General features: G+C 37.3%; 3 protein-coding genes across 9 annotated transcripts in view; 1 reads left to right on the forward strand and 2 right to left on the reverse strand.

Moving 5' to 3' along the window:
• LOC129452888 (uncharacterized) overlaps nucleotides 1–3,670 on the reverse strand; it is a 55,601-nt gene extending 51,931 nt beyond the window's left edge. For all 3 annotated transcript variants that reach the window (XM_073865379.1, XM_073865376.1, XM_073865378.1), the window contains exon 1: nucleotides 3,534–3,670. In XM_073865379.1, coding sequence (XP_073721480.1) covers nucleotides 3,534–3,579 — 46 coding nt within the window. In that variant the 5' untranslated portion in view covers nucleotides 3,580–3,670. The remainder of the gene's footprint in view (nucleotides 1–3,533) is intronic.
• Nucleotides 3,671–4,268: 598 nt separating this feature from the next.
• The window catches only part of LOC141362960 (uncharacterized), a 29,179-nt gene continuing 7,150 nt past the window's right edge, over nucleotides 4,269–26,297 (forward strand). The window contains exons 1-4 of the mRNA XM_073865282.1: nucleotides 4,269–4,400; nucleotides 5,064–5,396; nucleotides 5,489–5,612; nucleotides 16,367–16,521. Of these exons, the coding sequence (XP_073721383.1) occupies nucleotides 4,352–4,400; nucleotides 5,064–5,396; nucleotides 5,489–5,612; nucleotides 16,367–16,521 (661 nt within the window). The 5' untranslated portion in view covers nucleotides 4,269–4,351. The remainder of the gene's footprint in view (nucleotides 4,401–5,063; nucleotides 5,397–5,488; nucleotides 5,613–16,366; nucleotides 16,522–26,297) is intronic.
• Nucleotides 5,464–23,977, reverse strand: LOC129452880 (uncharacterized). Of its 5 annotated transcripts, XR_012368512.1 has the most exons (10): nucleotides 23,653–23,961; nucleotides 21,872–22,177; nucleotides 20,005–20,340; nucleotides 16,274–16,582; nucleotides 15,848–16,147; nucleotides 15,649–15,762; nucleotides 15,333–15,395; nucleotides 14,189–14,575; nucleotides 14,058–14,101; nucleotides 13,654–13,906 (listed from the first exon to the last, which is right to left on the reverse strand). XR_012368512.1 is itself a non-coding variant. In XM_055216954.2 (8 exons), the coding sequence occupies exons 1-7, from the start codon at nucleotides 23,696–23,698 to the stop codon at nucleotides 15,370–15,372; spliced, it is 1,437 nt and encodes a 478-aa protein (XP_055072929.2). In that variant the 5' UTR covers nucleotides 23,699–23,961; the 3' UTR covers nucleotides 5,464–5,579; nucleotides 15,333–15,369. The 5 variants fall into 5 exon arrangements, 3 of the variants coding, with proteins under 3 accessions (XP_055072929.2, XP_073721481.1, XP_073721482.1); XR_012368511.1 differs by having other exon boundaries at nucleotides 13,654–14,101; XM_055216954.2 differs by lacking the exons at nucleotides 13,654–13,906; nucleotides 14,058–14,101; nucleotides 14,189–14,575 and adding an exon at nucleotides 5,464–5,579.

A 26,297-nucleotide genomic window follows, 5' to 3' on the forward strand; every position in this document is an offset into this window, starting at 1 on the left:
AATTTCTATAGAAGATTTATCAAGAATTTCAGTATTGTTGCTGGCCCTTTAACTTCACTTGTGCACAAGTCCAATCACAAGCTCTCATGGAACCCGGAAGCCGAAGCTGCCTTCAGTGACCTCAAGACCCGTTTTACTTCAGCTCCCATTCTGCATCATCCAGATCCTGAGAAGCCTTTCATAGTCGAGGTGGATGCCTCGAATTCTGGAGTGGGCGCGGTATTATCACAGAAACAAGGTAACCCAGGCAAAGTTTACCCTTGTGCTTTCTATTCTAGAAAACTGAATCCTGCTGAGAGAAATTATGATGTGGGTAACCGGGAGCTTTTGGCTATGAAGGCGGCCTTGGAAGAATGGCGGCATTGGCTAGAGGGCGCCAAACACCCTTTCTTGATTCTCACAGACCATCGCAACCTGGAATATTTACAATCTGCCAAACGTCTCAATACCCGGCAAGCAAGGTGGGCTCTGTTCTTCACTAGATTTCAATTTACTATCACATACCGACCTGGATCCAAAAACACCAAAGCAGATGCATTATCACGTATCTTTGATTCTTCACCCCAGCCTGTTTGTTCCGAGCCCATCATCCCACCCTCCCTCATTGTAGCTCCTGTTCAGTGGAACCTTATGCAAGAAATAAACCAGCTCAACAATGCTAACCCACCACCAGCGGAATGCCCTGCAGACCGTACTTACGTTCCTCCTTCTCACAGGAAGCAGGTCATTCAATGGGTACACACATCTCTCTCTTCTGGGCACCCGGGCATTAACTCTACGTTGGTGATGCTGAAGAACAAGTTTTGGTGGCAATCCATGTTACCTGATGTCAGCGCGGTGGTGAACGCCTGTACGGCTTGCGCAGCCAGTAAAACCCCACACCAGAACCCAGCTGGTCTCCTCCAACCCCTTGTGATCCCACAGAGACCATGGTCTCACATAGCGGTGGATTTTGTGACGGATCTGCCCAGGTCTGATGGTAACACAGTGGTACTTTCTGTCATTGACCGTTTCTCTAAAGCATGTCGTTTTATCCCTCTGCCCAAGCTGCCATCCGCCATGGAAACCGCTGAACAGCTGCTGCATTGTGTGTTCAGGTATTACGGACTTCCTGAGGACATCGTATCTGACCGGGGACCGCAATTCACGTCCAAGGTATGGAAAGCATTCTTCAAAGCTCTTAATATCAACATCAGTCTTACATCCGGTTATCACCCACAATCCAATGGTCAAGTTGAACGTCTTAATCAAGAATTAACTAAGTTTCTCAGAGTTTACTGTCACAAGAATCAGCATGACTGGTGTCGCTTCCTACCTTGGGCGGAATATGCACAGAATTCCCTTAAGAAAACTTCCACGGGTCTCACTCCATTTCAATGCGTCTTGGGATATCAACCGCCCATCTTTCCCTGGGATGAAGAACTCGCAGACATCCCGGCCATTGACGCTTGGTTCACCCGAAGTCAGGAAACTTGGCAAGAAGCTCATGTCCATCTGTCCCGAGCCATCAGGAAGGTCAAGGAAAAAGCAGATCGCCATAGAACCCCAGAACCCCACTACGAACCTGGTCAGTTGGTTTGGCTCTCGTCCAGAGACCTGAAACTTCGTCTCCCGTGCAAAAAGTTGAGTCCCAGGTATGTTGGTCCTTTTAAAATTTTGAAACAAGTTAATCCTGTCTCCTACCGTCTTGATCTCCCCCCTAATTACCGTATCTCTCCCACTTTCCATGTTTCCCTGTTAAAACCTGCCGAGGACCCGGGAGCGGCTGTAGAGTCTGGAGGATCAGGGCCCCCTCCCATCATGGTGGACGGAGAAGAGGCCTATCTGGTCAGCGAGCTGCTGGACTCCAGACGTCAGGGCTCCAACCTGCAGTACCTCGTCAACTGGGAGGGGTATGGTCCCGAGGAGAGGTCGTGGGAGAACGCTAACGACATCTTGGATCCCAACCTCATCCATGAATTTCACAGACTACACCCGGATAAACCTGCCCCTCGTCCCCGAGGTCGTCCTCGAAAGAACACTTCCCGCGTCTGGAGCCGCTCGCAGGGGGGGGGCTCTGTGACGGATGTCAGCGCCAACGCTCCCGGTACTTCCCATTCACCCGAATACTGACTACATTCCCCATCATGCACTGTGACCCGCTGATTACACACCAGCTGCAGCGTATCAGCGGGTCTATTTAACCTGGGACTCTGCCACCTGAACTTTGCGAAGTCTTGTTTGCCCTAGCAGCATTTCTGAGCGTTTTCCCTGTGTGTACCCGTGTTTGATTTCCTGGTGTTATTTTGGACTGTCTCTTGGTTTACTGATTCTTGCCGCCTGCCCTGAACTTGGACTGGATTACGACTACGACTGCTTTCTGCCTGCCCCGATCTTGGACTGATTACGTTTATGATTGATTGCCGCCTGCCCCGACCCTGGTCTGTTAAACGTTTATGATTACTTGGATGTGCCCATTGATTACTGTTGTTTGCTATTTGTTAACATCAATAAAGAGTTGCAAATGGAACCTAACCTGTCAGTCTCGTCACAAAAATTCACTGATAAAGCTCAATCAACATTTAGCAATGCAAAGAATGGAGCAACGTAAAGATTATTTTCAATAGCAGAGGGAGCTGCGAGCTACACTGATTACTTGGTTGCGCGCCACTGCCTTAGCGATAAAGAATTTACTTCGAGACACATGAGAAAGCAATATCAAGTTCATCATCATTCAAGTTATCATAAGAATAAGAGTCAAAGAAAATAAAAAATGAAAAGAGTCAAAGTTATCAGGATCAATATACTCATGTTAAATTAAAGTAATAAACAAATGAAGTAAACTGATCACAACACAGTACTGAGGATTTGGTTTTGTGTAAATATGTTTAGATTTTGCATTATTCCTTCTTTTCCACGTTTACATTGCTATGAAATCAGCTGAAGTAGTAACTTAGAAGTAAATTTGATTACACTTAATGTCATATCTGTGTATTGTAAAAAGGAAAATAAAGAATTATATTTACAGAAATTAATTGAATTAGAAACGCACAACAATATAAAGATGAAAGCATTTAAAAAGGTTTTGTCCCTGTTATTTAATTCTTATATATAACAAATTATATTTTTAATGAATTTTAATGATATTTTAACTATTGAACTAGGACATGTCCCTGTGGTCACCTATTTATATTTTTGACCTCTTAAAGTACTTGGAGAATCTACACCAATGCCATGAGACTGTACATTACACATTATAATGTCTAACAGCAAAAATGATAGAGACAGACCACTTACGAAAATTAACCATGGTTTTACTACAGTTAAAACCAAACTAAAAGACATGGTTACTGTAGAAAAACATGGTTTTGCTAACAGTAATCAATTCACGAAAAAACATGGTTAGCCTACACTTTTACCACAAAAAACAGTTGTTTCACTTCTGGCTTAAACTGCCATACTAAAAGCTTATATATCACAAATTCTCTTTACTGATGCAAATTTTTTAAATCTTTAAAATTAAATTAAAGAATGTGAAACCAAAGTCATCTTACGATTCATGACCAGTGACAAAATACAGATTAAACCAAGTGTCTTCATGTTGTTGCAAGATGTTGAGATCAGTAAAGATTCGTCATCACTGCAGCCAATGAAAAACTAAACCCGTGATGGGCGATTTCAAAGCTGGTTTAGGAAGCATTGAAGCATTTATGAATCTTTTCTTTCGAATCAGTTTTGCAAACGAGGCTTCATTGCGTCATAACTGTTTCGAAAATCTGATAATTCACCACTTCGGGGAGTTGATGACAAATGCCCAGTGTAGTTGTTAGGTGAACTCGAGTCAGTTTAATTATGCAAGTACATAAAACATTCATCCTTGTGACTGATGTTGACTACATTTTGTTTATAGACAGATTTAATGACAAACATCTTTATAATTAAAAGGGAAGCTAGAGTGTAACTTAATATTCTGTTTGGCCTAAATAAAACTAAACACACAGGATACACTTTCACTTAATGATTCAGTTAAAATAAATAATATATTTTTCTTAAAAATATTTTTTTGAGATCTTGTTGCTTTTACACTATTTTCATCAGCAGGTGACGTCATATTCAGGTATTTCGAGCTTTTCCAAACAGTGAATCATTTTTCGAAGCAATTGGTTCCATTGATTCAAAGATTCTGTTCCGAATCCGTTTGTTACGAATCAGTGGTACAGATCAAACACACTGAAATCAAGTGGTAAAAAAACGAGGTTTCAATAGTCATAAGTTTCAAAACGTTTTGAAAGTAATCACTTTTCCCCTTCATAGCCTAATAATAAAATAATAGATTGGTATTTCAAGTGACTCCTTCAGACCCCTGAAAAAAATGTTTCTCATGTGGGTTAATCTCTGTTTGTGCTTCTGTGGCCTGACTGGTAAGTTATAGTTTTACTTTATTATAAAGAGTTATAAAGTTTTTCTTTATGTTTGTTTTAATTTTAATTTGATCAGTCTGAAGACGCACTTGCTTTAATTCACATAATAAAATTGGGTCAGTAATCTCATATAATTAAATATTATTATATTATTAAATGTCCTGTTAAAGAAGATCTGAAAGTTGTGTTTCTCTGTTAAGATGATATTTTTGTTGAAAACTCTTAATAAACTTAAATTGTGACATCAATAAAGAAACTGAATCGGACTCATCAGAATCTCTAACCGGAAGTGAATTTAATTATATGTAATAAGAGCATATACACGTTTCCGAATATGCATGTGTGTTCTTCTTTCATTGCTTTTGTGTGAAGATCGAATTTCCAAAGGCCAAAATTTTTTATTTTAAGTATTTTTTATTTGTTAATGCACTAAAAAAAATATTCATTCAATTTACTCAATTTTTTAAGGTTAGTGGTTGCAATCAATTGATTTAGGCTACTCTTAAACAAAAGTTTTTTGTTTTGTTTTGCCTTTCAAATTTTTTGTTTAAATATAGCTTAAAAAAATGTATTGCAACAAATTGAATGAATCATTTTTTTCAGTGTACATTTATTCAAAGTCTGACATACGCTTTCTCAAGTTCTGTATATTTATGCCTGCAGCTATATCTGCTGATCCAGATGAAGTGAAGTCAGTGTCAGTGATGGAGGGAGATTCTGTTACTCTACACACTAATATTAATATACAGCAAGATGATATGATATTGTGGAGGTTTGGACGTCAAAATTCTCTCATAGCAAGAATTAATGGAGAGTCCAAAGATATCTCAATATTTTATGATGTTCTTGATGGGAGATTCAGAGACAGACTGCAGGTGAATAATCAGACTGGAGATCTCACCATCACAAACATCACAACTAAACACTCTGGACTTTTTAATATAACCATCAGTGGCAGGCAGAAGATCTCATACAGATTCAATGTTACTGTTTATGGTATGTGGAGGTTTATTTGAGTTTTGGTATTTTTACCGTTGAATGGCAGTAATACTTATATACATACACACACTATATTTGTTTGGTCTTAGGGTCCTCCATATCCTCCAGCCACATCCCTGTTCTAATCTGTTGTACTGTTGGATGTCTGATGATTGTGGCTTCAGTTCTGATCTTCTACATCTGCAGGAAACGAAAAAACACAGAACAGGGCAAGTGAAAACTACTGCTAATATACAGTAACTGTAATACAGTGCCTTTATGTGTGATATAACTCAATAATGTACTTTCATGTGTCTTATAATTAAAACAGTTCAAGATGAGGCCACTTACACATATCTAGCATTCAATAAAACACAAGAACATGAAACGGTGAGATCATTGAGATCTTCTATTCAAATAATACATCCAAATGTCTTTGTTATTAATTTACTTTAAAGCTGAGGATGACTCTGTAAAGTGTTACATATCCAGCATTCATTATAATTGTTACCTGTATGTTCAACTTCTTTATTCATACAAATTAAAGTAACATAAATATAAACTGACATGAGATTATTAACAATTGAACACAATGTCATTAGCTAGATTTCATGCAACCATACAAACACACTGAATCTCATTGATCAATATGTGTTCAGAGAGCTCCAGTGAGGGATGCTGTGATGTATGCAGTAATCATGAGATGATGATTGGCTGTGATCAAAGAAAGAGACTACTGACACAAACTGATGAAGATATCTGACCTCCCCTCAACCTGAGGAAAATGAAGATTGTATTACAACCAGGGGTGGCTGGTGCTAAAATGTTTTTTAGCACCAGTTTAAACTAAAAATCAAACTTTTACTGTAGTAATGCAGGACTGTATATAGCCATTTATCAAGTGACGATGTCTTAGCTAAAATGCTGAAAATGTTACTGTTGAAGTCAACTGTTAAAGCATGAAATAAATGTACTATGAATCTGTAAATTTGAGTATAATGTGGGTTTATTTTTAGTTATGAACGAATCAAGGTAATCATTCACACGCACACACACTAAAGTTGCCTATAATCACAGGACAAAACGTTTGTTTTTTTGCTTCAATAGCACAAGCACATGTTTGTTTTCCCTCACAACAGACGACATACAGTCCAACAGCTCGTTCTGCTCAGTTCTTGAAGTTCCCTTAAACACAGTGGTTTTCTTGTGGGTGCTTAAACTCCATAAACAACAAAGTCAACCAAGCCTAAGCTCTATCTAAGCTCTCGCTCTTATTATAACGGCAGCTCAAACGCGCCACAAAATTTTGTGCAAATATGACGCATTCAGACTTTAAAACATCAATCAGGGAAAACAATAAAAGTCATGACTTACAGCATCAAGCTAACCAACTCCGTTTGCCATAAGAAGTGGTGGAGCACACAAACTGCAATTATTTGACTCTGTTGGTCGATCTGGTCCAAGCCTCTTAGGGTGCTTTCACACCTGCCTAGTTCGGCTGAATCGTACCAGAGTTCGATTGCTAAGTTGGTGCGGTTCGTTTAGGCAGGTGAGAATGCAGCAAACAAACTCTAGAGCGGTTTGTTTGTGGTGAGAGCACGATCCAAGATCTAACCGACCTAACTGCAAAAGTACTGCGCATTTTGGACTAAACCAGCGGCCGTAGTGTGCTGCGCAGTACATTATCGGATGAAGAAGTGTTTGTTGACAGTTTCTATTAGCCATATTAGCACAATGACAAATTGCGGACATACCTGGAGTTGCGAGGAGGTGCGGGCGGAGCCTCAGAAATTTGGTGTCTTCGCGTTTGTAGTGCATTAAAAGTTGTTTTCAAGCCGCATCCGCGATTCATTCTGAAAATGAACGGTTTTTCTAGAGTGCTGTATACAAACTATGTATAACAACCACGGAGACATAATTACAGTGTGCAGCCGGCTGTCTATGGTGTTTGCTGTGTTTTCCTTTTTTTGTTTACTTCCGGGGTTTCGTTGGAATTTCGCGCATGTTGATTCTGACCAATCGAGAAGCAGTTTAGGAAATGCATTTAAATACATATGGCCAATGAGTGATGTGGATCTTATCACATGACTGAATTTTGGTTTGTTTCAACTGGTGTGGATCAGAGCAATCAGTGTGGTGTGAAAAGGAACCAAAACTGCTAAAAAAGTTGCAATGTATCACTTTTTTGCTTTTGGTCCGGACCAAATGAACCAAATTACAGATGTGAAAACACCATTAATCCTTTATTTATTCTTCAACTAAATGCCTTGTAAAGGGTGATTTTGTAAGGATAAAATCATACTTTCCTTCATCTCAAGATAATTCACCTGCTTCCACTGATCAGTACTGTAACTATCAGTTAAACGACAATCTGCAAAGCGGTTATGAGACTCTGAGCACGAACCAATCACATGAGGTCAAAAATGTAAAAAAAAACACTATTGATTTGCAGTGCCGGGCAGTAGCTTCACTACAAGTAGGGAAGCTAGTAGTTTAACTAAATTTTTCAGTAGCTTGGCGGTAGCTTAGCTGCTTTCTAAATCAAATAGCTTTTCAGTAGCTTAGCTCTTTTTTTGACCAAGTAGTGAGGTAGCTTCCACACAAGCTACAATTTTCCAAACATTTTTGAAGTCGTCCTGAATTTGAGAATAAGCGCGTCATTTTGAATCGACACAGGACTTTGTTTGTCCCGTATGTTCGAGTTGTGTAGCCTTCCTTCCTTCATACATACAAAACATTACCACTTGCATTCTGTGAAGACCCCTGCTCTACCTCTGATTGGGTTATGTCATCAAGCCAAGCTAATATAAAAACATGTAATAAATATTACAATTGAAACTATTAATAGAATGTGCTTTGGCAGGCACCTCACAGACTCTGTGAAGGCTACCTACTGCCCGCGGGCACCACGTTGGAGACCCCTGTGTTAAGATATGTCAGGGCCAGGGGTTTCTTAAATTAAAGCAGCTCAAACATGCATTTTATTCTGGGAGTAGGATAAGACCTGTCCAGCAAACCGCCCCATAATGTGAAGTACGTAGGCCTACATTATGCTTGTATAGCCTATAATTACCAAAATGCTAAATGGAAACTGAATAAATAATTACATAATAAAACTGGTTAAAAGTAGCTTGGATGTAGCAAGCTACTATTGATGTAGCTTAGCTTGCTACATTTCTCAGGGGGGTAGCTTCAGTGTAGTGAAGCTTCATTTAATGTGAAGTAACTGGTAGCTTAGCTCACTACATTTTCCAAGTAGCTTGCCCAGCACTGTTGATTTACTTACAACATAAGTTGGAGGGTTTGGGGCGCAGGACAAGGCGGTTCCGAAAGCAGCCAATTAGAGCTCAGCTTCAAGTCACATGTTTTTACCCCATTTACTGACCTACATAGACACTTATTAGGGGTGCGCCCCAGACACACAAACATGACACTCACAACGAACTCATTTTTTATTTTTAATATTTTTAATAAATGAGTCCATGCCTAACGGTGAAATAGTACAACTAAATGATATTTTTTTGTATTAATATGCACTATGTATTTAATTTTTTGGTAAAATATTAAAAAAGTTTTTTTCTCAGGTCAACTTTAAGGGGGCGGCGCCCCAGTGCCCCTTATTAATCGACTCCCAACTCTGGACAGATCAAACTTTCTAAATTAGGCTTTATACACAAATACACAGTTTAATGTACCGCCATCTGGTGTTAAACAGTTGAAGTTCACTTAAAAACACATGCAGCAGCTTCTTCATGCCATGTAGCTTATTAAAGTCATTTTCAACACTATTGTGTCATATTTGATGTACTGTATGACCCAAGGAATAAATTGCTAATCCTAATCAACAACAGCAAATTAAAATTAATTTAAGTGATTTGATTACACAAGGCCTGCGGAAGAATACAGTCAAAGAGAACAAAGAAAGAAGTTTCCTAAACTATTCATATTTACAACATTGTGATTTAGTGTTTTCTACATAAACATCCTACATAATGTACATAATCATTTTGTGAAAATCTAATCTTGATTTTTTTAATATTGACCAAGTAAGATCATGTTAAAGATTAAAATGTGAAATCAAACTTTGATGCTCCTAAACTCATCATGTGACTGGATTTTTCACATACACGATCACATATTTTAATTCGGTTTCAAATCTTATCTAAGCTGTCAGATAAAACACGATGGGGCGGTTTCCTGGACCAGGATTAGCTTAATCCAGGACTAGGCCTTAGTTTAATTAGGAAATATAACTAGTTTTAACAAACATGCCCAACTAAAAACATTACCTGTGTGCATTTTGAGGTAAAACAAAGGGCACTGATGTATTTTAAGATATTTAAGTGCAAGTTGTTTTCAGTTTGGAGAGCTCTTAAAAGTGTTTAAGTCTAGGACTAGTCTAATCCCTGTCCGGGAAACCCCCCCATTTGTTGAAACATGCAGAGATGGGCATAAATACATGGAAATGTATTTCAAATACAAATACAAAATACTGTGTCGAAAAATTTATTTAAATACAAATACATAATACTGTTAGGAAAAATGTATTTAAATACAAATACAGTATTTTGTATTTAAAAAATACACAAAATACATGTGAAATTGGTGATTCAGTGCAAGTATCCCTAGTAGGCTGAAATCTAACTGGGTCTATTTCTGAATGCCAAAAAGCATTTAGATGTGTGCAACTGCTTAGAAACTTTCATTTTATTTTACGTACCTCTTGCTTTCCCCTGCCCTGTAGTAAATAAAAAAAAATAAAAAAAACTTGATAACACTTTACTTGAAGGGGTGTGCATAAGACTGACATGACAGCTTCATAATCATAACATGACGTGTCATGAACATGAAGAAGATTTTTTGCACATTTATGACAACTGCCATTAAGTGTCATTTACTCAATTATGTAATTTTTAATGCAAAGATGATATTGTTTGAGATATCTTTGTTATAACAGCTTGACACATAAACCAATACAACACAACTTGTTCTAAATCATAAACAATAATTATCAAACTTAAGAAACTACCTAGCTTTGTGGGTTAACATTACATTAAACTGTGATGTAAATGTCATTAAGTGTTAATACTATGTCAAATATTATTAATACTCGGTCAAATAAACATTATGAACTGAAGAATATTCTCTCATCGCTGCTTTTTGATGGTTTTGAGAACAAATTCTTAAGTCGCCCTCTGTCATTTACAGAATTATACAACGGAGAGCACGTCAAGCATAAAAGTCTTGTAGGTTTACCGAGGAGTCTGGAGGTTCAGCAGGTTCAGGCCGTAGAGTTAGAGCCATGCGAATTGCAAAAGTGTAAACAAGGCTTCAACTGCACAAAGCTAAAGAGAAAGCAGCAACTGTGTGCTGATTCCACCACTTGCCGCGTCACGTGTGAAAGGGCCTTTAAAGGAAAACACCACAGTTTTTCAATATTTTACTATATTCTTACCTCAACTTAGACGAATGAAATAAACTGCCTATCTTTTTTCAATATGTGCACTTCATCTTTGCAGGGCCGGTTTTTGCTATGGGCAATGTGGGCGAACGCCCAGGGCGCAATCTATGTGAGGGCGCACGAGCGCCCTAAAAAAAAAAAAAAATCATAACCGCTCATTTCTATGTCAAGTTAGTGCTGAGAAACACAGTTGTGTGCGTGTCAGAAAAGGCACGGGTGAGGGGGGCGGGGAATCAACTTGCGACTGCAAGTCCCTCGCTCGCCTAAAGGGGGCGAGTGAGGGATTGACTGATCCCAGGCCAGAGGACACACAACACACAAACTGCTGCGTCTGCTTCCAAATAAATTGTATTTTTCATTCCTAAAATGAAGATAGACCCATATACCTACGAACATGTAATTAATTGGGTTATGTGAAAAAAATTCTGTAGAGTCATCTACGTGACTCACGTCACGTGACTCCGGTTGATTGACGGGTAAAACGGACGTTGTTGTTGGCAAAATGTAATGCAAAGTTAATGATGTCGAGTCTTCATCTTCATCATCATGGATCAAATTAAAAGACAAAAGTAGCCATCTCAATTGCCCGGTTCAGGAAAAGAAGATGAGGAGAAACGGGCAAAAGATAAAGGTATGCCGATTTCTGTGAGTGACAGTAGGAAATAGGCTATTTATATTTGCCTCGCACTCTTGCTATTAGCCACAGAATACGACTGTATTTGGTTTTAGTTTTGCTAAACTAGCAACTATTAGAATTGAGGCATCATGTCATGCAACTAAATTCACTCTATAGGCAACACAGTCTAGTTTGTGTGTGCAACACAAAAAGTGCAAATTCACACAGACCTCCTGACTGTGTAATTTTTTATTGCTTTACGCTATATGTGTCAACTTAAATAACTTCTAATATACATCGACATGGCATTTTGTAAGCTACAGTGATATAGCTTTTTAAATAATTTGTAGTGTATGCTTAGTTTATAGGATGTTAACAAATACTAATAAAATGTGTGTTAAGGTCATTTTAATTGAGTAACTGATGCATGTGTGAAACAAGTGTATCTTACTTACATAATTGTATCTTAATTGTAAATTCAGGGACACGTCCAAAATATTTTAGAGCTAGAGCACCCACTGGCCAAAATGAGGAGTCAGATACTTCCACAGCAGCAACTGTGTGTGTGTGTGTGTGTGTGTGTGTGTGTGTGTGTGTGTGTGTGTGTGTGTGTGTGTGTGTGTGTGTGTGTGTGCGTGCGTGCGTGCGTGCGTGCGTGTGTGTGCATGAGTGGGTGTTTATACTGTATTACATGTTTTTTTCTGTTCTTGCTACCTTTTTGTATTTAAGATTATATGTAACAAAATAATACATGTTGGTGGCGGGGTTTGGGGGTTATTCTTTTTTTTCTGGGGGCGGCCAAGGGATGGTTCGCCCAGGGCGTAAATCTAGCCAGGACCGCCACTGCATCTTTGCACAGCATGTCATGAATGTGTTAGCATTTAGCCTAGTCCCATTTATTCCTTAGGATCTAAAAAGGGAAGAATTTAGAAGCCACCAAACACTTCCATGTTTTCCCCATTCAAAGACTGTTACATGAGTAGTTACACGAGTAAGTAAGGTGGCACAAAATAAAACGTGATTTTTAAGTGAATAAAAATGAGAACTATATTGTATGGCGGAAGAGCACTTAGTTTGCAGCACTTCAACCTCTGGCGCAGTAACATCATCACTCCTGTGAAGATGTTACTGCGCGCTGAGGTCAAATGCTGCAAACTAAGTGCTTCTTCTTTCATGCATTGAAAATAGATAGTTATGTTGAATTACACGAATTACAAAAAAGAAAATAGATAGTTATGTATTAATTTGTCTAAGTTGAGGTAAGAACATAGTAAAATATTAAAAAATTGTGGTTTTCCTTGAAGTCAAAAGTGTAGGCTTATTTGTCATTGTTTTTTAAACCATTGTCGCCTGGCGTTAGGGTTAGAGTTGGGTTTGGGTAAGGATGTCATTTTATGTAAATCTCACCAGGGGCGGAGCCAGACATTGTAGACATTGGGGGCTTAGCCCAAATCTAGGGGTTTCAAAGCTTGGTCCCCTGTTGATATTTTTTCTCAATTTACGGCAGCTTTATAAACTATTTTTTAATCTAAGTGTTCTCTGTATTGTCCAGTGTTGGGTGTAACTAGTTACTAAGTAATTTGTTACTGTAATTTAATTACTTGAAAAAGTAATGTAAGGGATTACTCTTATTTTTCTTGTAATCGAATTACAGTTACTTCTGATGTAAATAAATACTGTCTATGGACTGTAGAACAATTATGTATACTATAATAAATAGTGGATTTAACATGGTTTTAGTTTACAATTCTCACTATTAACTGGTTGATTATTAGCATTAATATTACTGAGATGTTGACTGTTTTTTAGTAGGCCTACTTAAATAGCACATATTAATGCCTGATTCTGCAAAACCTTATTCTACACCCTTAACCCTCCCCATTTCTACAAATACTTAAAATAAACAACTACTTTAGTATTAATAAGCAGTAGTTTGTTATATTGAGGCAAAAGTAGTTAATAGTTAATTAATAGAGAGAAATGAACACTAAAGTGGGACCAGAATAATTGATGTACTTATATTGTTTCTTCGAGCCATTTCAAGCCTATCCTTGTATCATGTACTAAATAGGATTTAGAAAGTAATTAGTAATAAGTAAATACTTTTTGGAGTAATTTGTAAAGTAATTTAATTACATGATTAAAGATGTAATTAGTAACTAGTAATTAATTACTTTTTTGAGTAACTCACTCAACACTGGTATTGTCATTTTGAAACTGCAACATAACAAATTTTGACAATGATACTTTAACTTCTCTTATCCAAAAATAGGCAAACATGTTTGCTGAAGGCTAATCCAGTAACTATAAAGCTACATAAGAATAACAATTTTTGACTTCATTGACAGAACAATTTCTCACCTGCTTATGGAAGCGTTTCTCTCTCTTTCTCTCTTTCTGTCTATCTGTCTGTCTGTGATCTCTCTCCATCCTCCTCTCTTCCTATTTGCACTGACAGTTATCACACATAAGGATATTTTAATGTAAGAGATTGGGGATTCACATTTTATAACTGTCTATCAATGTATTTCTGAGGTAAAATCATTGCGAATTTCAAATGCATATGGACAAAACATACCTAACTAACTATATACTTTCTCACCTTCTTACTTCTGACGTCTTTAAAAATATAAATCGTATATCCATCTATAAAAAAGTATATATGCAACAATGAGCAAGTTTTTTCAAAGTTTTAATTCACTGTTATTAAATGTACTTTAAATACAACGTTACCAATGACCAATGAGGCAGACTAGACCAGAGCACCACAGTAAGTTAGACGTTAGCCATGCAGATAATATATCAGTTGACGCTATTTAACAGTATTTACATCACATAACTATAAATATACACTTACAGTAATAACGAAGGCACTGTAATAATAAAGACACTTTGAAAATGCGTTTACTGTGGGGAGATTCAGAATGTTATTTTGCCTTCAACACGCATCTCTTATTCATTTTCAGTTGAGTGGGGGACCGGAGAGTTAAAGCTGAGTGCCGCCACCTAGCGTCCTGGATGAATTCATTTTACAGATCTGAAAAGATTCGGGGCTTTTGACAAAACATTCGGGGCTCGAGCCCCAAAAGCCACCCCCTCGCTCCGCCCCTGAATCTCACCCTAAACCGAAGCGAAAATGGTAAGAAAATAGGAAAAAGCAGTTGAGTAACCAATACGTGACAATGACACATAAACAGAAATTTGTGATACGATTACGAAAAAATGTGGAAATTCGTGACAGTATCACGAAAAACTATCAAAAAATTATGTGACTATAAGTACGTAATTTCGTGTGACTGGGCTGAAAAAGGAGTAGTCATTGATTTTTTTTTATTGTAGGGTTATTGTGTTTACACACTGCCAACACACATTTATTTCCAAACACCAAAGTGGATTTTGCATAATAGGTGCCCTTTAAAACATTCTGAAAATAAGACTGCAGATTTGTGTACTGCTGCAGTATCTTTGTTAAAATGTAATATTTATAATATAATTTATAATATAATAACCATTTAAAGTATATTAAGAAAAGTTTGAACAAAAGTTTTTGTTCCATGTCTTGTAATCAATGTTTGTTTAGTCTGTTTTTGTCTCTTACTTAGTCTACTAACTCTATATACTAATGTACACCTAGCTAAGCTAACAACCTAAACAGAAACAATTAGATATATTGATGGCAAGGATCTAACTGTTATTTATGCTTACATTGTATATGTATATGTATTTATTTCATATAATTTAGTTACATGTCGTGTGTGTGTGTGTGTGTGTGTGTGTGTGTGTGTGTGTGTGTGTGTGTGTGTGTGTGTGTGTGTGTGTGTGTGTGTGTGTGTGTGTGTGTGTGTGTGTGTGTGTGTGTGTGTGAGTGTGAGCATACCGTTCAATTTAATCATGGCATGTTGGGAAAATGCTTTCTATATGGTTGTTTTCTCTTTTTTAACTGAACAGAAACAGAAAAAAAACAGAACCGAAATGAGAACAGAAACAACAAGGGCTTTCACAAATTTATATATGAATTATGATTACTTATACAAGTTTAAGTTCCTCTTAGATTCGTTTTTACTGAGACCTGAGTCAAATCAAACAGTAATTAAGTACATCAACCAAAGTCACAGTCTCGTGATTTATATATCAGATTTGTTCACATCTGTGTTTTCTAAAACCCTGAGTCCTTCACGGTAAACTCCACTTACTCTTTAGCAGGGTCATCTGGCAGCAAACCATGATCACAATCAATATCACCAGTAATAACGGTACGAAAACAGTACATATTATTACTGTTAGAGGTAAACTGAAGGAATCTTGTGCTGTAAGAATAGAGACAGTCATTAACTTAACATAAATTAATCTGATTTATTAAAGACTGTAAGAGTTAAATATTAAGTTTCTCACCATTGACAATAACATCAAATTTCTTCAGTAAAGTAAGTCTGCTGCTGCTGATCTTTACTTTATAAAGTCCAGTGTGTTCAGGTCTGATGTTTGTGATGGTGAGATCTCCAGTCTGAATGTTTATCTCCAGTCTGTCTCTGAATCTCACATCATGTGTCAATTTGATCTTGCCTGTTTTGTTTAGTTGAGCTATAAAAGTGTCTTTATATTGCCACAATAGTTGATTATAAGTCTTTGACCCAACACCAGCATTAAGAGTAATAACGTTTCCCACAGTCACTTCCACAGTCTTCACCACATCTGTTACAGCATCAAACACATGCCACAGACAAACAGAAAGTAACTTAGATCAATAACACAAAGTAAACACAAATGAAGTACTCCTGTAAATTTCTGCAAATACTGTGAAAGACATGGGTTACTTACCACAAACAGTAAGAAAAAACATCTTGTGTAAGGTGTGTCCGATGCCGCTGATCTCAAGATTATAAAGTCCCACCTCTGTTGATCTGATGTCAGTGATGGTGAGATCTCCAGTCTGATTGTTCAGCTTCAGTCTGTCTCCGAATCTCCCATCAGCACCATCGTATGTAGAAATGATCTGGGCATTTCCATCTATTTCAGCTATGACTGTATCAGAGATCCACCACATCACATGATCTCTCTGTACGTCAGTAAGATCAGTGTGTAGAGTAACAGAATCTCCTTTCATTATTGAGATCATCTTAACTCCATCTACATCAACATAAAATACATAACTCATTACACCACCATCATGGAAAACACACGTAATGTGTTTTAGTTGAGGCAAAAAGTTGTGCATGGGAATTATCTCAGAAGTAGGGTTGATAAAACTATCCATGGAAATTACACAGGAATATATGGGAATTGTGGTACACAGTGTTGGGGTAACGCACAAGTAATGTGCATTGTAATAATAATAATTTTCTGAAGTACTGAGTAAAGTAATGCATTACTTTATAAATGTACACATTCATATTTAAGTTACTTTTTTTTTAAAGTAATGCAAGTTACGTTTCAGTTCAATTAATTTGTTTTATAAAAAAAATAATGTACTGAATTAAAATGAACATAGTCACATAGAATTACATGCTTGCAGGAACAGTTCGAGTCAGAAACAAAGATGGCAAGCCAGAGCTTGACATTTGTGCAATGGAAAAATGCAATTTCTGAATGCAGAACTTCTAATGCTGCGTTCAGACCAGCCGCAGTATAGGTGTCAGGCACGAGTGATTTCAATGTTAAGTCAATGTAAAGATGCGTTGACGTGCATCTGAAGGTCTCGCGCCGCCAATAGACACGATTCCGCCTCATTCCCGTGTCTAGTTAACATGAGTTGAAAAATTTGAACTTTGGCAGAAAAATGTGCCGTGTTAACCAATCCGGAGCTTGCTCTAGTTCTGACGTGATTACAGAAAGCGAGTGGAGTCGCAGAAGACCCTCCCATGATGCGAATTTTTGCGTGAATGTTGCGATTACTAAAATTTCATGCACGTCTTTCACACGTGAATGAACCGAGTAGACGCAAATTTGGCTCCGCAGAAACAAGGCTGGTGTAAACCCACGGTAAGTCATAAAAAAAAAACTTAGCTAAGTAAGAAAAGGTAAAGCAAAAATAACTTAAAAGTAACGTAAGTATTACTTTCCATTAAAGGGGACATGTCGTGAAAATGTTAGCATTGCCACTTTGTAGGTGTGAGCAAAAATAGGTCATTGAAATTTGGCTTTCCTTATGATGTCATAAGGATATCTTATTAGAATAATACCGGCCCCTTAATGTACACTATCCAACCACAGCACTGCCATTTAGTGCAGAGAGAAAGAAAGAGAGAAAAAATAATTCACAGCACAATTGAGTTGGAATTGCATCAAACCACCATCATTGTGATCAGTGTTTGCACTTCATCAGATCATTTGCATTTTAAAAGACACACCCAAAACGACACATTTTTGCTCAAACCTACAAAGTGGCAATGCTAACATTTTCACGCTATGACCCCTTTAAAAGTAACTAAGTAATGCAAATAGTTACTTTTTTGGGGAATAACTTAAAGGAGCAGTGAATCAAATACTCAATTTTAACTTGATAATTTGTTATATAAGAGGTCATCATACTTAAATGAACATCCTGCAAGTTTCAGAACTGAAAACGTCCGTGCTACTGAAATATAACTGTTTTGGCACCAAGCCAGTATAACGACCGAGTGAGGAATTCGAAAAAATATGACGTCAAAGTAGAATTGAAGCACCTCCCCAAAGCCAAATACAATGACCACTTTTGTAGCCCCACCCACAGCTTCGCGTGACACACGCGTGTCTCAACAATCAGTAAACATGTCTTTAAAGATTGCCAAATGTAACCAAAATTACTTTTTTAAATACATTTTTTTCTGAGAGACTTTTATTTTGACACGGTGATCTGTTATGATAGAGTAACCATGGAAACGCATTTTCGGTTGTGGAAGAACCATCTATGGGAAGAACACAGACGCTGGATAACGGAGGCTCAGAACATAACATTAGGAATGCGTGAATAAAGTTTGCTTTTGAAGAAGTTCCAGCTGGCGTTGGGAGTGTTTGTTTACTTTGTGTACTGCGGATTAATTTGTAAAGAAGTTGATGCTGGATTTGCAGAGAGACTGTGATTAAAAGCACCACTAATATTGGATCTGACAAAAATGACACAGCAGTAACGTATACACAGTAAGTTAAACATTTAGCTTTATTTAAGTTACTGCGTTTCACTATTGCTTTGTTAGAAGAGATCGCTTGATATATCTGTTGTAACATCCGTGTCTAAACACGTATGTTTGACTGTTTTAATGTACTAAAAACATTAAACGATTAATAAAGATACACTTAACAACATGACTGTAATTTAACGGTAGAAATATACAAAGTTAGTGATAAGGAAGGACTTAACAGTCGCAATTTAGATTCTGATGCGCGCTTACTGTGTTGTATACGGTAATTTAGGCGAGTTGTGTTTGAAAGGTCAAACACTCAACAAAGCTTATTTTATGTGGTATGTAACGTTACGTGTCAGAGCAACCTCACAAGCACAATATAAATATACAAAGTTATTGGTAAGGATTCATCTGCCGCAGTTTAGATTCTGATGCGCGCTTACTGTGTTGTATACGGTAATTTAGTCACGTTGAGTTTAAAGTTTTGTTTCTACTTTACTATACGTATTGTCATTTGTGTGTATCATCTTTAGCACCCAGAATCTTTTGTGGCTCAAACATATTTGTGTTTGGCTGCTATTTTTACACATTAATGTTTTTAAAACATTTCCCAACATGTAATGATGGGGATCATAGCAGTGGGCGTTTACGTACAGGTCTTCAGTGCGGCCCACCCCTTCAAACGAACCATTTCTCCAGAGAGCCACTAATCCATGTTACAAAATAGCCTATTACTTATTGCTTTTGATGTTTTTGAATGTAAAAACCATGTGAAAATCATAAGCAGACAACAGTATAAAACAATAAAATCGACAAATTCACCGCCCCTTTAATATTGCAATGCATTATTTTTAAAAGTAACTTTCCCCAACACTGGTGGTACACGGAGGAAGACTAGTTATGTCCCATGGAAGCTAACGTTTGTATGTGATACAGCTTACAAAAATTAACTGACATTTACAAATAATTTCATTTTAAATTCCTGAGCTTTGCAACCCCACTCAGAAGTGAGAAACACCACAGAAAGCAAAATAATGGAAAGCTGACATAAGCATTTTTTTTTTGCTTGTAGTCAGAAACACAAATTAAATGAGCTTTGCATTTAATGTGGGGCAGTAAAACCCACTGTTAAGAGAAAAGGGCTTGTAACCCAATCTCACGGCTGGAAGGCTGCATCTGTTGTGCCATTGAGAAATGCACATTAACTCCATTTGATCCTTAATGCATTGAATGGATAGTGCCCACTGCTCCGGGTGTGTGTGTGTTCACTTCTCACTGGGATTGGTTAAATGCAGGTCACATTTTGAGTATGCACTGCATACTTGACAAGCAAGTCACTTTCACTTTTATTATTATATTGCATGTACTTAAAAATGCTTTAATTCAAAGATACATACACATGTAACTGAATCTGTTTATATTACACTGAAAGCCATAAGCTGTACTCACCACAGACAGTAATATTGAATCTCTTATGTATAGTATGCATGCTGCCGATGATGTGTACTTGATAAAGTCCAGACTGTGCTGCTCCGATGTTTCTGATGGTGAGACCTCCTTTCTGATGATCCACATGTAGTTTGGGTACGATTCTTTTTTTCCCAACATCATTTATAAAAAAGATATGGGCTGCTCTGTTAATTTGAGCTAAGATTGTATTTTCACGTTCATAAAGCCACAGTATCTTCTCATCTCTCTGAATTTCAATAAGACCAGTGTGTAGAGTAACAGAATCTCCTTCAATTACTGATATTTGTTTCACTCCTCCTGTATCGCCAAACACACCTGCAAAAGCAAATAGATTTTTTTCAATTTTTTCTTTGTGAATGATTACGAAGATAAATTAAGTCGGTTAGTCGGTTATTATTGTATGGAAGACAAGAAAATTTCTCATTGCATTTCACCAACGCTGGCTGACAGCAATTCATACGTATTTTACAATATAGTCAATTTGTTCATTTTTGTATGATTTGCCGTTGCCCTGTGGGGTTAGGGGCAGGGTTAAAGTTTCATTATTGTTTATTTTATGATAATAGTACATTTTTGCACAATTACCTTCATATAAATTCAAACAAATTGGGCAAACATGAAAAATTCAGGCTTTTTTTATATATAAAAAAAACTATTCTGATACCAGAATTGTAATTTTTTGGGTGAATCCTGCATGACCAGGTATGAAGACATGTGCACACTTTGTGTATATAACAAGTCTTCTGCAAATGTTCCTCCTCATGATATTTATGCCGAAACGGAAAAGTTTTGTGTGATTTTAATATGCATTTTTGTGTCTTTACCTTTACCTTTACTTTGTGATTTACCTCAATGAGTAACTGGAGGCGTGTGTTAGAAATTAACCACGCAAGTATAAAGGCAAAGCTCATGTCATGCGGAGGAGGTCATAGTTTGTGAGTGAACCCGAAAGCAGTTCAGGAATGAACATCGTGTGCTAAGACCAACGGAAAATTAAAAGTTGCGATTTTCTAGGCAGGTATATACTTTAATTCTGGCGTAATAATCAAGGACTTTGCTGCCGTAACATGGCTGCAGGAGGCGCAATGATATGACGCAGTACCCGAAAATAGTCCCCTGCTATTGAAAGTTACTAAGGGGACTATTTTCTGCTGCTGGGCAATATCATTGCGCCTCCTGCAGCCATGTTACGGCAGCAAAGTCCTTGATGATTACGCCAGAATGAAAGTATATATCTGCCTAGAAAATCGCTACTTTTAATTTTCTGGCGGCCTTAGTATGCGATGTAACTACAGAAGAGTCAAGATTTAAATAGGAAAAATATGTAAACTCTCTGGTTATTTTTGAGTGTGATGCTAATCGTCTAATCAGATTCAATGGATTATGCTAAGCTATGCTAAAAGTGGTACTGCCAGACCCGGAGATCAGCCTAATGGATTTCAAAACGGTAAGAATCAAATGTGCATATTTTTAAAAAAAGTGTCCCTTTAAAGCAGCTTTAAAGCGCTTGCCAGCTTTTTTAGTTAAGCGCTTTGGTTGCTAATATACTTTTGCTTTGTTTATGAGTTGTTGAACGATGTGCCGATTGGTTGTTGTGATATTTGTCCCGCCCCTCCACTGTGTTTGGACGGCCGAGTGAAAAGTGACTTTGACGAGCTCAGCATTTTACCCAATGTTGATCATTTTTCAACTCTGGGTGCTAAGTGGAAAAATTCAAGTGCTTTTACACCATGGGTGTTCATTATTTTCAACTTTTTAACTGAATTGATCACAAAAATGTAAACAAATTGTCAAGGGTATGACAATAAGGTCCATGTGGAAATGTTAAAATGTTTGAGATACTCACTGACAATGAATGTTTTTGTTGTGGTCTTCTCTCCAGTGATCTCTAGTTTATAAACTCCAGTGTGTTCAGATCTGATGTCAGTGATGGTGAGATCTCCGGTCTGATTGTTAAGCTTCAATCTGTCTCTGAATCTCACATCAGCTCCATCCAATGAGATTGTATTAGCTGCTATGTTGATAACAGCTATGAGAACCTGATCATTTCCAAACATCCACTCGATTACAACATCCAACTGTATTGCATTCAGACCAGTGTGTAGAGTAACAGAATCTCCCTCCATCACTGACACTGTATCACCAAACACACCTGCATTCACAAACAAAAAGAGTAAGAGATTAAACCTTGAAAACATATACATTTTTCAGGGTGTGTGTTTCAAATGTTTTACAAGAGTCTCTTAAAGGAATAGTCTACTCATTTTCAATATTAAAATATGTTATTACCTTAACTAAGAACTGTTGAATCATCCCTCTATCATCTGTGTGCATGCACATAAGCGCTGGAGCGCGCTGCGACACTTTGATAGCATTTAGCTTAGCCCCATTCATTCAATTGTACCATTTAGAGATAAAGTTAGAAGTGACCTAACATATCAACGTTTTTCCTATTTAAGACGAGTAGTTATACAAGCAAGTTTGGTGGTACAAAATGAAACGTAGTGGTTTTCTAAGCGGATTTAAAAGAGGAACTATATTTTATGGCGTAATAGCACTTTTGGGAGTACTTCGACTCGCCTGAAAAGTCTGCTCCCCTTCTCACTCTCATAATGGGAGAGGGAGGGTGTTACTGCGCCGAGTCGAAGAAGCTAACTCAGGCGGCTGATCTCGAATCGCTCTCCCGGTACTTAAAAAGCCTCCTTTTAGGTGTGTTCGACTTCATGCAGCGCTGCGCAGACCGATCGGCGGCTGACTTGAAGCAGTGCATTCCGGTTAGTACTTTTGTCCGCCTTCAGCTGGCGCTGCAGGCACGTGATTGTGTCATATGGTTTTTAAGTACCGCGAGAGCGATTCGAGATCAGCCGCCTGAGTTAGCCAGTGCAGTTCGCGAAGAGGAGCTGCACGGGCTGTAATGACGACACAGCTGTTTCAAGATTGGTCGGATTCACCACATGACAACAATCACGTGTATTTCGTGTGTATTTTCACGCTGTCAGTTCCACAAATGCTCACAAATCTGTATTTTTATAACAGTTAAAGCTCTTTTCATGTAGTCGCGATGTTATATTGTGTCATCTTCATCAAAATAAAATGGATAAAAAACGTAGAACCCACTTCATTGGTATTTAAATAATTTATGCTTATTTTGAACTTTATTCTTATTTATTATTTTAAAAACAGATGCTGTAAGCCTCTTCAGTTCCACTCATGCTCATACACGGACATTCAAAACAGTATAATTCACTTTTTATGTAGTTTTCATCTTACAAATCATGTTTATTGCGATAAAGCAAGCAAACGACACGTGATCAGCCATGCCTGACGTAAATGCCGCAAACTATGGGAAGCACAGCGCGTCCGACTTCACGTCTCCGTTTTCAGCTCCTCCCCACCTGCACGCGGCTAATCTCGCCAATCGGTTACATTCAGCCGCAGCCGATGTCGAACACACCTATTGACTGAAACTGTTTTAGTATGAAACAAAACACTGATGTAATGGTTAACAGATTATTACAGGAGCAGTGGTACTATTTTCCAAAAAGATGGTTAATTCTTTTTACGGTGATAAATTATGTTCACTTTTCCCAACTCTGTTTAAATGAAGTAAAATCGATGTAATCTTACCATTCACGACCATGGACAAAACACAGATTAAATCCACTGTCTTCATGTTGTTAAAAACAAACTAAACTTTAATTTACACACTGAGAGACACAGACAACAATTTACTGAGACTTTCGAATCGAATCTGTTGCTTATGCCAGAAACCGGACCTAAAAAAACTAAAAATGAAACAGAAACTGAAACAAACGCGGACACATGTCATGAGCAATTCGGTCCCCCCGGGCAATTGGTACCTAGCACTAATGCCTGCTCAAAAATGTGTGATTGCGATATCTCGTCTGCGTAAGCGGTCTAGCAAGCTAATTACGTTGTACAAAATAGAAGCATAAACATTTTTTAAAATAAAAGTTAACCAATAAACTAATATTCATGTTGCAGACACGTCAGTACTTTTGTGTCATCATCTGCTTTACAAAAACCATACCTTTATTTTTACAAATTAAAAATTTACATACCTTACGGAATATATTTTTGTAATAGTAAAAGTGTAGTAATCATGGCTTATAATAATTTAAATGTGTAACTATTGTACTACTCAACTATGTAGTAATCATGTTTTGTATAAGTAGGCTAATTAATGAGTAAGTAATTGTATAAGTAACGTTAGACAGTAAAAAGTGGAAATGGTACAGAATATAATATCTAAATAATATGACACAAGCAATGTATAGATCTCCCACCTCTAGCCTCATTTATATACTACTATATGAAACATCATTTAAAAGACATCAATTGTAATTTTAACAAGGTTAACTACATTAATCATAACGCGATTTTGTAGGAATTGTAATAAGGCGCTAAGAAAACTACCCATGAGGAATTTTTCCAGCCAATGGAATCACGCGGGGGTCCTAGGGAGAGACCTAATTGCTCGGGGGGACCGAATTGCTCATGACACCCACACGTCGTCGGCCAGATCTGCACCGGAACAAAACTTTAAAAAGTTTTTTACTTTCACCAAAGACTTTAAAACGTCGTCCTCAAAGCAACAGCTGAAACTCTTTATATCAGTCCCTCCATAAAAACGCGATCGCATGATTCAATAATCAGCCAAAGTCCGTATATTTATAAGGGGCCACATTTTTTCCAAATACGTGCATAAATTGCAGATTTCCGCGTGCAAAATATGCGAGGCTTGCATGATTTAATAATCCCCACATTCGTAGCAAAAAGTCACATATATCTTAAGGGATAGTTCACTTTAAAATGAAAATTCTGTCATTATTTACTCCCCTCATATTGTTGTAAACCTGTATGAATTTATTTTTTCTGATGAACACAAAAGAATATATGTTGAGGAATGATAAACACACAGCAGTTAGAGACTATTGACTTAGTAGGAAAATATAATATATTTTAAAAAAGAAAATATTTTAATAAATGGCGGGTAAGCACACAGTTGATGGTACCCATTAAATTCCATCATATTTTTTATTCCTACTATGGAAGTCTATGGTCTGCTGTGTGTTTACCATCATTTCTCAAAATATCTTCTTTTGTGTTCATCAGAAAAAAAGAAATTCATACAGGTTTAGAACAACATAAGGATGAGTAAATGATGACAGAATTTTCATTTTAAAGTGAAAATGTTGCATTTTCTTTACATAAGCGCAGCTATCCCTGTTGCCATGGGAAGGTTATGAAGTGACATACTTTGTATAGCTACCTCTATAAAACAGGAAACACACATTTAAAAAAAATATATATATATATATATATATATATGAAGAGTTTGGTTCCAAAACGCAATAAACGCCATTTTTGAAAAAAAATGAGTTACTGCCAAAATCAGCATTATATCAGGTCAGTAGTTAAAAGTAAATTCTTAATTTTACGCAAAATCCAATATCCGCCGTGTTATTCTGTCATCTTTTCTCCCTTTTTTCCCAAAATGCGATAAACGCCACTCCCCCTTTTTTACAGAACGCAATAAATCCCACAGCGCACCATTCACGCAATGTAAACAAACATGGCGGCGCGCTGAGTACACGGAGTCCTAGTTTTCCTCATCTACTTTGTACTTTGTGATCAACAAACAAAACAAAATAATACTTTAATTGCATTGATAAACCTGTGATGGTTTTCTGTGATGGGAAAGAAACGTAAGCCATCAATACAGTGGCGGCGCCAGGGAGGAGCTAGGTGGTGCTGTAGCTCCGGCTATAATATCAATAGCACCCGCCCAGCACCCCCAAGAAATGTCTGTTATTTTTATATTTATATTTTAATGTCATGTTTGAATAGTGTTTTCGTGTTGTTAAAAAAGGAAGTTAAATAATAATTAAAAAATATATATTTAGCTAAAATATCATGACGCCAAAACATGTGATCTTCTTTGGCCAATGGGTGCAGCGCCCGGTGAACTTTTGACCTTAACGCACGGCAGTTTGTTTTTGATAGCGAGTTTAGAAATTTAGCCAAGTAAAATACACCAAAATGGATACACCAAAAACTACCCGAGGAACAGCAATGGACACACTAGGACCAGTAATCTGGCACTTTTGGCTATAAATACGGAGAGAACGAGGACCCTTGACTGCGTCAACATCATTGATGATGCTGTTTTGATGTGAAGACGTCTATGATAAGTGCTTGATTTTCCCCTCTGTTGGCTATTACAAATTGAATAAATTTGGTGTTTAAAG

The sequence above is a fragment of the Misgurnus anguillicaudatus genome, unplaced genomic scaffold (genome assembly GCF_027580225.2).
Source record: "Misgurnus anguillicaudatus unplaced genomic scaffold, ASM2758022v2 HiC_scaffold_31, whole genome shotgun sequence".
Lineage (NCBI taxonomy): Eukaryota > Metazoa > Chordata > Actinopteri > Cypriniformes > Cobitidae > Misgurnus > Misgurnus anguillicaudatus.

What these genes read in the sequence shown, in the direction of transcription:
- LOC129452880 (XM_055216954.2), bottom strand. Translation starts at nt 23,698, where the DNA reads ATGAAGACAGTGGATTTAATCTGTGTTTTGTCCATGGTCGTGAATG. An exon ending in AACAAAAACATTCATTGTCA is followed by an intron (nt 20,341 to 21,871) that starts GTGAGTATCTCA and finishes TTGCTTTTGCAG; the next exon opens with GTGTGTTTGGCGATACAGGA. An exon ending in GTTTTTTCTTACTGTTTGTG is followed by an intron (nt 16,148 to 16,273) that starts GTAAGTAACCCA and finishes ATGCTGTAACAG; the next exon opens with ATGTGGTGAAGACTGTGGAA.